This window comes from Rhinopithecus bieti, unplaced genomic scaffold (assembly GCF_001698545.2).
Source record: "Rhinopithecus bieti isolate Rb0 unplaced genomic scaffold, ASM169854v2 scaffold_1618, whole genome shotgun sequence".
NCBI lineage: Eukaryota > Metazoa > Chordata > Mammalia > Primates > Cercopithecidae > Rhinopithecus > Rhinopithecus bieti.
Window position 1 is genome coordinate 4,842,553 of NW_016803937.1, and position 13,741 is coordinate 4,856,293.

Genomic DNA, 13,741 nt, shown 5'->3' on the forward strand with positions numbered 1-13,741 from the left:
GTCGCCGTAGCCACCGCCGCCAGCCCGTGCGCCCTCGGCGCGTACCCGCCGCGCTCCCATTCCCGCCGCCGGCCAGGGGCGCGCTCGGCCGCCCCGGACAGTGTCCCGCTGAGGCCCCGCGGCGATGGCCACCAAGATCGACAAAGAGGCTTGCCGGGCGGCGTACAACCTGGTGCGCGACGACGGCTCGGCAGTCATCTGGTAGGAACTTTTCATTCCTCTCCACGCCCCGCTCCCCGGGCTCGCGCGGGGCCTCGTGCACCGAGCCGGCCTCCAGGCGGGACGGATTCGGGGCCTCCCGCGCTGTCTTCCTCGCCTTATTCCGGGACGGCGTGCCAGGCCCCCGCGGGCTTCTCCGTGGCCAGCGCGTCTGTTAGATTGTCCTCTGCAAGCGCCGCGCCGCGCAGCCACCAGCGCTGATGTGTGTGTGTGTGTTTTTTTCTTCTCCCAACCCAAAGGGTGACTTTTAAATATGACGGCTCCACCATCGTCCCCGGCGAGCAGGGAGCGGAGTACCAGCACTTCATCCAGCAGTGCACAGGTAGGGAGGCGCGCCTGCCGGGCGGATGCGCGGTCATTGGGAGGTTGTCTGCACCCGGGGAGCCCCGGCCAGAGTCAACCTGGGAGGAACCGGTGGCCACATGGGGTGCCCCTAGCGCATGGCGTGGGAGGAACCCGATGTGAGCGTTTTAAGGCCTCATAAAACCTTCTCCCCTCTGGACATGTGAAGCAACAGAATTGACCCACCTGCCTCCACCATCCCACAATGCCTTCTCCAGGCGGGGCAGCTTTTTTGCCCCCTGCGATTCACTGGTTTTCCAAGGTCAACTCCTGTGTTTCCAAACTGCAGTGTCCAGCTCTTCCGACTGTCCCCTTTGATCAGTCACTGAGCCCAAATACGAACAGGCTAGGGGGCTGCTTGGAAGGGAAAGAAATTCAGCCGCGCCCTCCTTTCTCCCACTAGCATTGTCTGCCTGTGTGCTAATTTTATGTGATTTTTAATTTGACGAGTAGAATCAGATGCAAAAGAGTACACACCATATGAGTCCATTTATAAATCTTAGACAAGGCGAAACTAATCTATGGTGTGAATGGCAGAATCAGGTTAGCTTTTGGGGTAGATAGGCACTGATTGGGAGGGGCACACCACCCGGACTGCTGGGAGCTGGAAATGTCTCTAGATATTTGTTGATCTGGGAGGGGATTATGCAGGTGTGTACCCAAGTAAAAAATCATCAAACTGTATACTTAAGATTTGTGTGCCTTAGGCACTTCCCTGTTGTGTATGAACCATGAAAAGAAAGACCACGTGGCAGGCATCGCCATAAACCCCTCAGGAGTGGCAGAGGCTCTGTGATGTTGCTAATGGGACCTTTTAAAGAGATTGGAGAATGCGACTCCCTCCCATCTCTGGTCTTTAGTTGGAAGCAAACTTTTGGACAAAGGCAGCACAGCCTGGAGGTTAGGGCGTGGACCCTGAGCCAGACAGTGTGGGTTATTTATTTATTTATTTATTTAGTCTTTTTGAGACAGAGTCTTGCTCTGTTGCCCAGGCTGGAGTGCAGTGGCCAATCTCAGCTAACTGCAACCTCCCTCTCCTGGGTTCAAGAGAGTCTCCTGCCTCAGCTTCCTGAGTAGCTGGGATTACAGGCGCCCACCACGACGCCTAGCTAATTTTTTGTAATTTTAGTGGAGACGGGGGGTTTCACCATGTTGGCCGGGCTGATCTCTAACTTCGGACCTTAGGTGATCTGCCCGTCTTGGTCTTTCAAAGTGCTGGGATTACAGGCGTGAGCCACCGAGCCCAGCTGACGGTGTGGGTTTGAATCCCTCAATGGCTGCTTCCTGGCTGTGTGGCTTGGAGCAAGTTCCTTAATCTCTGGGGGTCTTGGTTTCCTCACCTGCACTCTCACAGTGCTGTTGTGAGGGTAAGTGAGTCAGTATGTGTAAAATGCTCAGAACAGTGCCTGTACAAGCTACATGATTATTTGCGAAATAAATAAAAAGTACAAAATTGTGCCAGGGAACATGTGGGTGTTTCTTTCCTTAACTGCTTCCATAATCAAATTATGTTTTACATTTAGTTCAATTCAAAGGATATTTGTGGAGGGACTACTAGAGGCTGAGTGATACTAAGAATGTACGCATGCACACACACACACACACACACACACACACACACCTAAAATTACTCCTTGAGCGCTGCCTCTAGACATTCATTCATTGCTTTTGTAAGCAGTTGGCCTAAAATAGCAGCATAAAGCACTGCAACATGTGAAGATTTGGCAGGGCAGGATTTGAACCCAGGCCTCCGTCCCTCTGCCTCTGTGGTTGAATGCTTTTGCAAGCGGAATAAGTGCAAAATCTTAACTTTCTCCCCTCCGGTTAGTGAACAGCCAGAAGATTCAGCAGTATTTCTGCTTTGCCAGCTCTGAGGCTGTGCTTGACAGGCCAGCTTCCCTCGCTAAATTCACTTCTTTCCTCCCGCTGGTCACCAATCACTCCCTTCCCTCATCAAACCATTTTCTGCCCCTGAAGCTACTGTTCTCTCCAGCAAGTAGAAGGTGATGAGGAAAGGAGCATCCACCCCATCAGGAGACTCCTGGCAGTTGCTCCCAGGCCTCAACCCACTCTGGTGTAGTGGGAAAACACTTCCTCCCGAAGGCTTGTGGTTTTCTGCTCATACACACCCCCTGCCCCCCAGGGATGGGAGTGGGGAGTGGCGCACGTCTGGCGAGGAAGCTGAAAATGCTCCCCTGCTGTGTGTGGATCCTCATGAATGGGCCATGGGAGCTTCAGCTGCAGTCTGCTTTCTTTCCCCAGCCATCTGTTGGACAAATGCATAGGAGAATTAGGGTTGCCATGTCTGCTCTTGTTCCTCTCGGAAAAGCTTGTTCCTTCCTGCCGTCGTGTCCTCATAACCCAGAGACAGTGGACTCAACACTGGCGCTGGCTGGATACTAGTCACGCTCCACATGCCTTATCTTGGTCATGCCTCAGAACAGCCCGGTGTGGCAGGTACTGATGTTGTTCCCATTCTACAGATGAGGAAACTGAGGCCCAGAGAGGTTAATAGGCTTCCTGTGTTCACCCAGCTAGAAAGTGGCAGAGTCAGGACTTGAACCCAGGCAGGCTGGCTCAGCGGACGTATTCTTGGTTTCTGAGGAGGTCATTTAGATTCTCACGTCTGGATGGGATTGCTTGCGGGTTGCAAATGACATGTTTTTGCCCACTTGTGATGCAGAGAGGGCTCTTTTGTGGCCCCAGTTCCCTGCCAGGTATCCTGATAGGCCTGAGAAGAAAGGTTCTACTCTGGCTCGGGCTTCCTGCTTCCAAACATCTCACAAGGTGGCCAGCAGACTTGGAAGGCCAGAAACAGCACCCAGTTTCTTCCTTATAAACTCAGGATGTGGGCCTTCCTGGGGTCCTGCTCTCCTCCCAACACTCCCCACTCTGGCATTCAGGCATTCTCTCTAAAATACCCCCTTCTGTGGCCCTCCCACCTCAGGCTACTGTCCCTTCTCCCCTTCCTCCCCCAGGGCTTTCCAGAATGGGATCTCCACCCAGCCTCCCCTCCTCTTCTCTCCCCAGCCTCCTGGCCTGGCCTTTCCTCCCTCGGAGCTCTTTTCCAGAGGGTCACTGGGTGTCTGCGCTGCCAGACCAGTTCCCTCCCACCCCCGCACTCATCCTCCCAATCTTTCTGCCTGCTCTGTGTCTGTACTGCTTCTTCCTGGGCTTGCCTGGCTCCCGGCCTTCCTCGCTGCCTGCCCCACCACTACCTCTGCTCTTGCTTCTTGCTCCATAGCTCGGTTCACCTGGGATGGTCAGAGACCTTGCAAGGGCCATGAGAGATGCCCAGTGCAGATTAATGTAAGCAGAAAATCCACTGTGGCCTCTAGGTTGGAAACTCCAGGGGAAGTTCTAACAGCAGCAAAGGCTGCCCAAACTCCAAACAGCCTCTCTTCCTCCTCCTAGCTCTGTTTTCATCCTTCACCTCCATTCTTGCGGGGAACGGGAAGGTTTAGCCCCTGGGCAGAGCCATCTTGGTGGAGAGACACAGCAAGCCTCTTTGCCAGTGATTTTGGGGGTCCCTGGACTGTCTGTGGCTCCCCTGAGGTCATGTGCCCATCCCTAGACCAATCACTGAGACTCTGGGTGGCCAGGCCTGGATCACATGCACACCTCTGGAGTGGGGGGAGGGGGCAGCCCCACCCAAACCAGGAGACTGACTTGGGGAGGTGGCCTTCTAGGGAAGAATGGCATGCCACTTTCAGAAAAGTGTCCATTTGCCTCTTAACATCTCTGCCTTCCTCTTTATAGCAACAGTCTATTTGCCCTTGATCTTCCTTGTCTGGTATCTACTCTGTCCTCCCTTGCTGGGGTAATTCTTTCTGTAGTACATTTCTAATAAGTCACTCCTCTGCTCATTAACCTTCTGTGGCTCCCGTCTGCCCATTGGATTACACTCAGGCTGTCTGCTTGGTTTTCTAGTCGGTTTGTCCCCACCCACATCTCCTCTCTAGTATCTCCACACAGCCTCCCTCATGCACCTGCGGCCCAGCACTGTAACATTCCCCGCCTTGGTGCTTTTGATTTTGGAGGTTTCTACCAGGAGGAACTCCTCTTCCCCATCTCAACTCATGTGGGACTCAGCCGCCCACCTAGCACACTGTGATTCCTCCTTTATTTCAACTCTGAGTACACTTTGGAATCAGAAACGCTCTAGTCTGGGTGCCGTGGCTCATGCCTGTAATCCCAGCACTTTGGGAGGCCAAGGCAGGCGGATCACTTGAGGTCAGGAGTTTGAGACCAGCCTGGCTAACATAGTGAAACCCCATCTCTACTAAAAATACAAAACTTAGCCAGGCATGGTGGCCAGTGCCTGTAATCCCAGCTACTCGGAGACTGAGGCAGGAGAATCACTTGAACCCAGGAGGCAGAGGTTGCAATGAGCTGAGATCGTGCCATTGTACTCTAGCCTGGGCAACAGAGTGAGACTCTGTCTCAAAAAAAAAAAAAGAAAAAAGAAACATTTTAAATTGATATCTCAGCTCTGCTTCTCACTCACTGTGTGGTCTTGGGCAAGTGCATCCCTCCCTCTGTGCCTCAGTTTTTAGGTCTGTAAAATGGGGATCCTGACATGTTTACCTCTGAGGGTGACTGGGAAGGTTCCCTGAAGTAATGGACCTAAAATGAGAGCACAGGCCATGGTGTGTGTTGGCTGCCCTGACTACTGCTTTTCTTTTTTTTTTGAGACAGAGTTTTTTTCTGTCGTCCAGGCTGGAGTGGAGCCTCTGCCTCCTGGGGTCAAGTGATTCTCCTGCCTCAGCCTCCCAAGTAGCTGGGACTACAGGCATGTGCCACCACACCTGGCAAATTTTGTATTTTAGTAGAGATGGGGTTTCACCATGTTGGCCAGGCTGGTCTCGAACTCCTGACCTCAAGTGATCCACTTGCCTCAGCCTCCCAAAATGCTGGGATTACAGGTGTGAGCCACTGTGCCCGACCTCAAATAATTGTTTTTACTCTGATAGCACTCATGGAGGCATGCTTTCCATTCGGAAGCTTTCAGTACATGTCCCCACTCAGCACACAGTAGCACTTGGCCCAGGCTGGTATGTAATAGGCATTTGGCCCCATGCGGACATGCATTAGACCTTTGGCACGGGTCTGCGTGCAGGAGCATGGTGAGAGGTGCTTAGCTCAGTGGTTCAAGGTTTGGGTTTTGTCCGATTGCCTGGGTTCAAATACTTGCCAGTCATGTGCTCTGGAGCAGGTGAGTTACCCGTCTGGTAACCTGCTACAGTGTGGTCATTAGGAGGATTAAAGAAGCAAGTCCTTATGCTGCTTGGGACATAGTGAGCACTCCATACATGTCAGTTACTGTGATTGCCATTTTTGTCTGTGGAATTTAAGTGACATGGAAGAAGTGTTCAAGAGCACCAAGAAGACGGAAGAGGGAGAGATGACGGGAAGGAAATGGGTGCTGAGCTGGGCTGGAGGGTCACAGGTTCACCTAACAGAGCCACTGCGAGCCAGGAGCAATCAGGGCTCAGCTGGCAGAGGTGGAGGGAAAGAAGCCATTTACCAGATCATGTATGTATGGCGAGGAAGTGGCTGGGGCTGTCTATGAAATCACATTTTGTTTCTGTACCACTCAAATAATACATATTCTTTGTAGCATACTCATAAACCAAGATTAAACCAAAAGAAAATACCAAGTAATACAGTTCAGATGCAGTTTTGCAAACACTCAGGAACTTGTTCCCTCATTCATTCAATTATTTCTTCATTCTCCTGTTCATTTCTTCATTTAATTTATTGAACATATGGGAGTGCTACTCTGTGGGGAGCACGATTCTAGGCACTGAGGTTAAGCATAGAAGCAGAAAAGGCCCCTGTCCTCATGGAGCTGACATTTTATTGTCATCTTCCAGGACAGACTACTGGTCTCATTTTTATCTATATTCTTGAGATATTTTTCTATTTGTAATTCTACTACAAAAGGGATCATAGATATTTTAGAGCCACCTCCCCCCCATTCCAAAGTTTCCTCCTTAATCGTCCTCTCTTATTCTGCAATACCAGTTTGAAAATGGCTACATAGTTTCTCTCATACAAATGTAACATTGTTAAACCAATCCTCTACCCATGGACCTCAAATTATGTGTTGCAAGCAGTTTTATTTTAGAAGGAATCCAGGCATCTGGGAATGAGTCCAGTTTTCTGTTGGTGCAGATTTTAGAGCTGATTGGTTAAGAGCATCAGTGGTGGGGCTGGGGCGTCTTGCTTTGAACGATAGCCTTGTGCTGTGTGACCTTGGGCAGATCTCCCAGAGTTTCTGTTTTCTCATCTGTAAAGATGGGGATAATGATTGCACGTAGGTTGTTGTAAGGATAAAGCGGCATGTTCCATATAAAGCTTGTAGAGTACTGCCTGACACAGAATAAATGCTCAATAAATGTGGTTGTTGTTAAGGTAGCACCTTCTGAAAGGTGTTACATATCAATGGATAGGTTGAAATAAATTTGAGCTGTGGGGTGGTTACCAGAAAAGGCATCTTCATGAAGGGCAGCATCAGCTTGCTTGGAGGCGGGTGCCCTATAACATTTGTTGGATGATGGTCTGGGTGGAGATGATATTCCCATGAGGCTCTGGTCAACCAGTAGTGTTTAATCCAAAACGTCACACAGAGAGATGTAGGGATTGATGGTTTTGTTTTGTTTTGTTTTGTTTTGTTTTCTGTCCAGCATTCCATCCTTTGGGGGAAACTCTTCCTTCCATTTCATAATAATCCTGGGCAGCCAATGTAGTGCCTGTGAGAGGGCACATGACCCAGACTGTCCAATCAGAGTAAGCCACCCCTCTGCCAACCGGTTCAAGGGCCCTTGTGACTCACATCTAGCCAATCAGATTCATCCCTGAGACTTTGGACAGAGTTGTTGGTAAAGAGTCTTTCTATCTTTCTCTGGGATTAAAACAAATAAGAATGATGAGGACTTGGAGCTCACAGGGCGTGTCTACCATTTATAGAGAGAACCTGTCTGAGAACTCAGGAACAGAGCCTGGTGGTGGGGGTGGAGACAGGTGTCACTCTGGGATCCAGCCATGCCTGAAGCTTTCTCCTTAGACGGTTCACTTTCATGAGCCAAGTAATATTTTTTTTAGGCCAGCGTGAGTGGGTTCTGGATTTAGTTTCTATCTAAAAGAGTCCTGGCCATAGTCTCCAGGTTAGGCAGCTGGACACAGCCTCAGAGGAGAGGAGAATCCAGGCTGGACAAGGAATTTAAAGCCTCTCATGTGAGAACTGACTGAGGAAATTGGACACATTTAACCTTGTGAGATCAAGAGGAGAGATCCTTGGGGGCATGCGAGTGTTGTCTTCAGATGTTTGAGGGGCTGTCATGTGGAAAGTGTGGACTTCTTGTGTTCCTACCCCCACACCAACTCTATGTGGTAAATGGGACTATGCAGTAGGAATTCAGGGATAGTGTGTGAGTCTGTTCTCATGCTGCTATTAAGAAATACCCGCAACTGGGTAATTTATAAAGAAAAGAGATTTAATTGACTCACAGTTTTGCATGGCTGGGGAGGCCTCTGGAAACTTACAGTCACGGCAAAAGGGGAAGCAAACACATCCTGCTTTACATGGCAGCAGGAGAGAGACTGAGAGCCAAGCACAGGGGATAGCCCCTTGTAAAACCATCAGCTGTGTGAGAACTCACTATCACCAGAACAGTGTGGGGGAAACTGCCCCGTGATTCAGTTATCTCCACCCCGTCCTGCCCTTGACACATGGGGATTATTACAATTCAAGGTGAGATTTGGGTGGGGACACAGTCAAACCATATCAGATAGATTTTGGGTGGACCTGGAGAGGAAGAACGGCCCTCAGAGTAGAACGGGCTACCAGAGGAGAAAGCGAGGTCCCCGTCATGGGAGGTATGTCAGGAGAGTCCGATTAACCACTCGGTGTAGATGTTGAAGAAAGGATTGAAGGAGGCGCTCCTTCCCTCTGTGCTCTCCTGTCTCACAGCTCTGTTTTCTGGCCTGCTGTGCCTCCAGGAAGACTGACCAAATGTGGCTTAGTACAGGCCTGGCCGATGCCTCTCGGAGGTGGGATCAGCCCTACCTGGACGACAGAGACTGAGAGTGATGGAGGGGTGGTTCCTACGGAAAACGAGTATAGTTACCAAAAGAAGGGAGCTGGAATGCTAAGGAGTCAAATTCACTTGCTGTCCATGACCTCCTCATATATAGCAATACAACGCACAGAGTTGGCAGTCTATTTATCATGCTGTTTTGCAACTGAATATTTTTTCCCTAGCTGCACATACACACACAGGTTTCAGAAATTTGGGTGAGAAGGGAAGGAGAGAAATTCCCTTCTTTCCTAAGGTCTAACAGACTGAAGCTCTCAATCTGTGACAGGGCTTTGGGCAGTTATAAAGTGCTGAACAGTCTGTCCGTTATGCATGCGACAAACATTTTATTGAGTCCCTACTTTGCTCCAGAAACAATGTTGGGTTTTTAATTTAATTTAATTTTTGAGACAAGATCTTGCCCTGTCACCCAGGCTGGAGTGCAGTGGCACGATCTTGGCTCACTGCAACCTCTGTCTCCCAGGCTCAGGCGATTCTCCTACCTCAGCGTCTCCTAGTAGCTGGGACTACAGGCACCTGCTTTGGCTCATTTTTGTATCTTTTGTAAAGATAGGGTTTCATTGTATTGTCCAGGCTGGTCTCGAACTCCTGGGCTCAAGCGATCCACTTGCCTTGGCCTCTCAAAGTGCTGGAATTACAGGTGTGAGCCACCTCACCCGGCTGGGTTTTTGTTTTTAAGTGGTACCCTGAAGGGCTGCTGAGACATTACCTTTGTAATTTTGTGCACTCTCCAGTCTCCCATTGCCTTCTTTGCCCACGTATCTGTTGCTGGGAGGCCCTGAGCCATGCTGCGTAGCTTTTTTGTGTATCCAAAGGCACGTGGGCTTTGTGGTAACTCTTTCAGTCTACTGCATGGTGATGTTTGTGCTTTCTTTTCTGTTTGTGGCCTTGTCACCCATGATGAAGGATGGTAGATGTGTATCTTCCTGGTAAGTACAGTGTCTCATGTTTAAAAAAGGCCTTCCCCAAACACTAGTTAAATTGTGTTTTTACCCCTTGAAAATCTTCAGAAGTTAATGGAAACTTTTTGAAAGCATTGCTTACAGGTTTTAGGGATGTTATAAATACCTCCTTGTCTTCCATCCTTTCTTTACCCTATTTCATTCTGGCGCCCACCCACACCTGGAGCATGGAGCTCTATGCCTAGGTCTTTGATAATATCCCAGTTGCCAGATTTAGTGGTCATATCTTTGTCTCTGATCCACTTTACCTCCCTCCAGCATTTGCCAGTGGCCAGCACCTCCTGAAAAGATAGCCCCCCTCGCTTGTGCTTCTGCTTCTGCACGGCTAGACTTGCCTAGTTCTCCTTTTATGTCTCTCTCCTCTCATTTTCACTTCCTTCTGCTGCTGCTTCTTCTGCTTCCCGCCTGATAAGTCTAGGCGTTTCTTAGGGCTCCACCCTTGATCATGACCTTGTCTTCTCCAGGACATTTCTTGAGCATCTACTATGCGCCAAGCCCTTTGCCAAGTACTGAGTTGAGTCCTTTCCCTGACCCCTGCAGTTCAGGCCAGCGGTGGCTTTCTAACCTTCAGGTCGGGCTGCTCCCCTGCCTCCCACTCCCAACACCTTTTCCCCATAAGGTCCAAATGCTCAGACATGACATGGGGTGCCCTTTATGACAGGCGCTGGCCAGCCAACTCCTCTAGTGCGTGTCCCCAACACACACGATGCTGACCTCAGGGATGCCCAAGTCTCAGGCCTTACATAGGGGCTCTGTGTGTGTTAGCTCATCTAATTTATCTTCTCTCTGAGGGTGTAATGAGCAGAGTGACACCCACAAGTAGGAATTATCTGCACTTCACTGAGGAGGAACCTGACATTTTCCTTGGAGAGCCAGAGTCGCTTGCTGGAGATGCCGCAGCTGGGAAGAACTGCACTTTGAATCCAGATCTGTGTCCGAGGCTCCCAGCCCTTCCCTGTGCCGCGCTGCCCTGCCTTCCCGCTTCCCTAGGCCTGTGGATGCTCTTCCCTCTGCCTGCACTGTCTTCATCTGTTTCGCCTTCCTGGAGGACTCCTACACACCCGTCAAGGCCCGGTGTGAATGTTCCCTCTGCTCGGACGCCCTCCTTGTCTTCGTGGTGCTGGTGTCCTGTGTGGTGGTGGTGTGCATGTCTGTTTCTTCATCTCCTTGGCGAAGTCCTGGAGAGAGGGACTTGGTCCGTTTGGTGGTGGAATCCCCACCCTTCATGGTTAGCTGGCTCCCAGTCTCTTTTCCCTACAGGTGTGTTGCTTCCTTGAGTGGGCCCAAGTCATGGGCTATATCCTGGGTCATAGGCTTTTCCCAGCAAGTGCTGGCTATCCACCCCTTTGTCTCTTGCTTGTAGAAGAGAACCCATAATGCCTGGGTTCAAATTTCAGCTCTACTTCTTATGAGCTGTAGGCACCTGGGACAAAATCCTACAGTTACTGCTGTGGGCATCTGGGACAAAATCCCACAGGAACCCTTAGAGGAACGTGGAGAGTACAGCTCTGGGAGGTGGGGGCACGTAGCCACCGACTCTCATCCCCCATTGGTTGGGGGGGGGGGTCCTTTAGGGCTTTAGGGTTTCTGCACTCCAGGCTGTGCCTCTGTGGGGTTGAGCAGCTAGCACATGGCAGGATGTCATGGTGTACCCACATGGCTATGCCCACCACCGCTGAAACCAGACGTGGCCTTCGAGAAGGTGACGAGGAGTCAAAAAGCATATCCTTGCAGCATTTAGCAGTGCCTAAGATCATTGCCACATGTGCAGTTATGCACCTGTTTATCGTGTGACTTTCCTGGGAGCATCCAAGCCCCGTGGGGTGGAAACCTGGTCAGCTTTGTTTTCTGCAGTATTGGCAGCGCGGGGAACAGCACCTGGCAGCCTGCACAGATGTCGTTGAGTAGGCAAATGAGTGACAGTCCATGTAGATGTCTGAGAGCTAAGCTCACACAGGAGGGCCCGCTGTCCCCTCCTCCAAAGTAACAGTCCAGTGGCCCACAAGGCTCCCTGGCTGCTACCACTGGCCACGTGACTGCTCTGGCCCCAGGCTTCTTACTCCAGAGCCCAGACATTGCCACCTTCCTCTCCCACTTAAACAAGTGCCAGAGACTTTTCTGATTTAGCTCAGTGGCCTCAGCAGTGGCAGGTCCCCAGAGGCTGGTTTCTGAAGACAGGCATGGCACCTCAGCATTTAATATTTTATTTCATGTGTGCATTTTGAAATTAACCCGTCATAGATCTTGTTTTTAGTTCTGTACTTAGTTTATGGTCATCACGCTTTTCTTCATGCACTTATTTTTTCTTCTATGTAGTTAGGGAAGCTTCCTTGCCAGTAATAAATAACTAAGTTGATAACAGCAATGGTTAACAGTGGACCTTTATTAGGCCAGGCATTAGCCAAGGTCATTGTGTTAATTTCCTATGGCCACTGTTACAAATGACTACAAACTTGGTGAATTAAAACAATATAAATGCATCATCTTACAATTCTGGAACTCAGAAGTCTGACGTGAGCCTCCCAGGACTAAAATCCAGGTGTGGACAGGGCTGGTTTTTCCTGGAGGCTCCAGGGGAGAATCCATTTCCTTGCCTTCTCTGGCTTCCAGAGGCTGCCTGCATTCCTTAGCTTGTGGCCTCTTCCTCTGTTTTCAAAGCCAGTCGTGGCAGGTCGAGTCCTCATGATGCCATCTCTCTGGTTCTGGCCCTCCTCCCCACCCTTCCCCATTTAAGGACTGCAGTGATCACACAGGTCTCACACAGATAACCCAGGAGAATCTCCCATCTCAGGATCCTTACCTTAATTGCATCCTCAAAGTCCCTTTTGCCATGTGAGGGACATATTCACAGTTTTGGGGTTTAGAACGTAGATGTCTTAGGGGCCAGTGTTTTGCCTGCCACAGTCACTTCCTTGTGATTTCATTTCATATGCACGGTGACCAGCATCGCAGGCCCTGTTGTTATCCCGTTTCACAGCTGGGGTGGCATGCATCCGGGCTGCAGTTCTTACCCGGTGCATGTGCTTTTCGCCCTCACTCCTGACACCCCCTGCACCCCAGCTTGCGATGTAAAATCTTTGTGAAACAAGGAGGCAAGACCACGGGAGGCTCTTTTGTGGAACACCAAGGGGCAGACCTCAGGCCCAGGCCCAGGCCATCGGGGAGCCATGGCACTGTTTAGAAGCCACTGTTGGTTAGAGGCCGTTTCTGCCATTGTTGTTGACACAGAAAACCTGTGAGTGTGTCTGGGGAGCAAAGCTCCATTTTAATTCCTGAACCCAAAAGTTCCCTCCTACCCTGGAGAGACTTTCCTAGGAAATCCCGATTTCCCTACTTTTGCCTGAAGGGCTGGCGTTTGGAGGTCTGATCTGACCGGGAAGCGGAAGTGCTTTTCTCCCCCTTTCTGGCTAGAATTCTACCCTGCTTATAAAATGGCGTGTATTGTTCATGGCTTGCAAATAAAAGCTGCTGCCGCCTCAGGCGGGCCCAGGGTCAGCTGGAGCTGGGGGAAGGGTGAAAAGAACCTGGCTTGAGATGCAGAGAGCCAGGCTCCTGGCGCCCCCTGTGTGACCCCTGCAGCCACAGCCCCCTCTGGGCCCCTGCCTCACAGAGGGACAGAGAGGGCTGTGTCCACCCTGGAGCTCTCTGGATTTGGCCAAACCTGGCTGCTGTGTGGCCCATTCTTGGGAACACCATACTCTCTTCCTGGGTGACTTTGATCACTCATCCCCGCAGCAAATATAAACTGAGCACTCACGGTCTGCTGGGCACTGGTGCTGGGAGAGCTCAGTGGGGTGCATCACCGTGCACAACCTTGTGAATGGACCGAAAACCACTGAATTGTACAGTTTAACAGGGTGCAGTTCATGCAGTGTAAATAATATCTTAGGTTTAAAAAGCGTAAAGAAAAAAGGAGGATGAGGCTCCTGGGTGGGCAGGAGGGCAGGAACCTAGTGGGACCGTGGGGTGGGGGCCGTGGGAGGGGAGCATGGGTGGGGAGCGGGGTGGAGAGCAGGGGTGAGGACTGTGGAGGTTGAGTGTGGGGTGGGGAGCAGAGGATGGGGCCCTGGGATGAGGGCTATGGCCGGTGAATGTGAATGGGGAGCGCAGGGGTTG

General features: G+C 50.8%; 1 protein-coding gene across 1 annotated transcript in view; it reads left to right on the plus strand.

Annotated features, from left to right (window-relative positions):
• Positions 1–13,741, plus strand: part of COTL1 (coactosin like F-actin binding protein 1) — a 54,779-nt gene continuing 41,038 nt past the window's right edge. The window contains exons 1-2 of the mRNA XM_017860763.1: positions 1–201; positions 459–541. Of these exons, the coding sequence (XP_017716252.1) occupies positions 125–201; positions 459–541 (160 nt within the window). The 5' untranslated portion in view covers positions 1–124. The remainder of the gene's footprint in view (positions 202–458; positions 542–13,741) is intronic.